Genomic DNA, 2,574 nt, shown 5'->3' with positions numbered 1-2,574 from the left:
TTTTAATTATGAAAAGATTATATTTTTTGTGGCCGTCATAGCAGCGGTTATTACCAATTCAAATATATTTGATTCGACAAGAAACATTATCTATGGACTAATTTTTCCTCTGCCTCTATATTTCGCTAACTACCCTCATCTGTCTGTAGGTTGAACCTCATTTAATCTCAATATCCCAGCTCTTAGCAGCAGTTCTAGAAAAGGTCGGCGGATTTCGCGGCGGGGAGCTGATCTCACACCTGGAAGTCCTGGAAAGTTGATTACTAGGATGTATTAGATCAGTCATACTCACCGGTGGATGTTGCGAGGCGATCGTTATATGTTATTATAGTTTATTAGTTTGAAATATTCTTATATTATGAACTACTATGAAGCTATGCGCACTACTTGTATAACTATATATATATATATATATATACATGTCTCCACGTTCCTTGTAAGGGGTTTTCCAATAGGGACGCTTGAACTTTGACAGCTGATTGCGGCCATGTTGTTTGAGTGACAGCTGTCAAATGCAGTGTGTTATATTCATTCCGTCCTCCCAAACCAACATGGCAGGTTACAGTGTCGAGCAGCACGTGCAAATCATAAAATTGTTTTATGAAAATGGGTCTTCAGTTCGAGCAACGTTCCGCGCACTTCGCCCGTTTTACGGTCGCGATGATCGTCCTGCCGAGTCGACTATCCGTCGATTGGTGGACAAATTCGAGTCAACCGGGTCAGTTAACAATCATCCGGTTCCCGTGCGTCAACGTAACGCGAGATCTGCCGAGAATATCGCCGCTGTGCGCGACAGTGTCCTCGAAAACCCGCGGCAGTCAATTCCGCGTCGCGCACAGGAACTCGGCCTTTCGCAGACGACAACTTCGCGAATTTTGCGTTGTGACTTGAGCCTGCACCCGTACAAGATCCAGCTGACCCAAGAGCTGAAGGTTAATGACCAAAGACAGCGCCGTGTGTTCGCTGACTGGGCATTAGAGCAGTTGGAAGTTGACGCCGATTATGGCAAAAAAATCATCTTCAGCGACGAGGCGCATTTTTGGATGAATGGCTATGTCAACAAGCAAAATTGCCGTATTTGGGACGAGACCAATCCACACGAGGTTCACCAAGTGGCAATGCACCCGCAGAAAGTGACTGTTTGGTGCGGATTTTGGGCCGGAGGCGTGATTGGTCCGTATTTTTTCGAAAACGATAATGGTGTGGCCGTCACCGTCAATGGTGAGCGATACCGGTCGATGATAACCAACTTCTTTTGGCCTGAAATCGAGAATATGGATCTGGACAACATGTGGTTTCAACAGGACGGCGCTACGTGCCACACAGCACACGCTACGATGGAAGTTCTGCACGATCAAGCGCCCTTAATGGAAAACCCTATATAACAATTACAAGACTTGTACTACATACGTTTAGTCTGTAGAGGAGTCGTCGTGAGCTGTGGTCCAAACTCGTAAAGCACTTGGAGGTCCGCGTGGTTACCGAAACGGAAACCGAAACCGACCCGGTGATCGTTACCTTGATAAACGTTACACTGTCAGTTTAACAGTTAAAGTAAACTAATCGTGGGATAACTTCCAAAATTTTTTATTACAAAACTGGCACATATCTACATGTAAATTATAGATTAAAATTATGATGAATAATAGAAATAAATTTTGAAAGCCAAATTGAAAAAATATTTCGATCAATGAGAAATTAACTTTTAATAGTACAATAGTAACGCCATCTAGCGTCAGCGTTAGTTAAAGTGTGAGACAACAATAAAGAAAAATAGATTGGGAAGCTGAGGCGCGTACGATATAATAATCTCGTATACAATATAACCTTTCAAAATCCGTGGAGCGAAGCCATAGTAGGTGGTGAAGCCCATAGCGACGTCCTCCGGGATGACCAGGAACAGGCAGGAGTGAGGCGGAACTGACAATCGTATACAAGAATAGGCTTACATAAAATTAATATAATCGGATTTACTGCGTTATAAAATTTTCATCTCGTCTGCCCATGAGCTGCGTGAGTTGCTGCAAGGAATGGAAACGTCGGTAGTAGTTCAAATAATAAAACGCGTAGTAACCCGAAAATATTAGTTTCATTGAAATGAACTCGCGAAAGTATAGGTTTACATGACTGATTGTTGATATGAATCTCTACAACAAGTGATGTTTGTTTCTCAACCTATAGTGTCAGACGTCTACACGCCCAGTTTCCCGCAGACGTTCATAGCACACGTGGACCGGATATCTGACGTCTGTCTTCTTTTCCGACCGGATACCAGTCACACATTTGATAAATAATGCACTAGCTATGGGCAATGTTTATTTTTCTCAATATCAGCACGTGGTAAATGGATAATATTTCTTCCTCTAAATATTAAGATGCTACTCCGCATCACTGCTTATACGAGAGCAGATTCTCGAAGTAACCTTTTGTTGGAGGAGCTAGTAGCTACTGCTATCAGTAGCTATGGCTTGAACGACACGTTCTATCAAGCCTTGCTGTGGTTATTAATTCAACTTGATCGACCACAATATATGTTGGGCGTATTCGTCTCATCTCTATGTGTACTTTATGATT

General features: G+C 42.7%; 1 protein-coding gene across 1 annotated transcript; it reads right to left on the bottom strand.

Annotated features, from left to right (window-relative positions):
* Window positions 1–2,283, bottom strand: LOC133319807 (uncharacterized). The gene is made up of 4 exons (XM_061525490.1): window positions 2,247–2,283; window positions 1,828–1,920; window positions 1,411–1,518; window positions 1–248 (listed from the first exon to the last, which is right to left on the bottom strand). Exons 1-4 carry the CDS (start codon window positions 2,281–2,283, stop codon window positions 136–138), a joined length of 351 nt encoding a protein of 116 aa, XP_061381474.1. The 3' UTR covers window positions 1–135.
* Window positions 2,284–2,574: the final 291 nt, after the last annotated feature.

Source organism: Danaus plexippus, chromosome 30 (genome assembly GCF_018135715.1).
Source record: "Danaus plexippus chromosome 30, MEX_DaPlex, whole genome shotgun sequence".
NCBI classification, from domain to species: Eukaryota; Metazoa; Arthropoda; class Insecta; order Lepidoptera; family Nymphalidae; genus Danaus; species Danaus plexippus.
The sequence above is the reverse complement of the archived record's forward strand: the minus strand, read 5'-3'. Positions and strand labels throughout refer to the sequence as shown.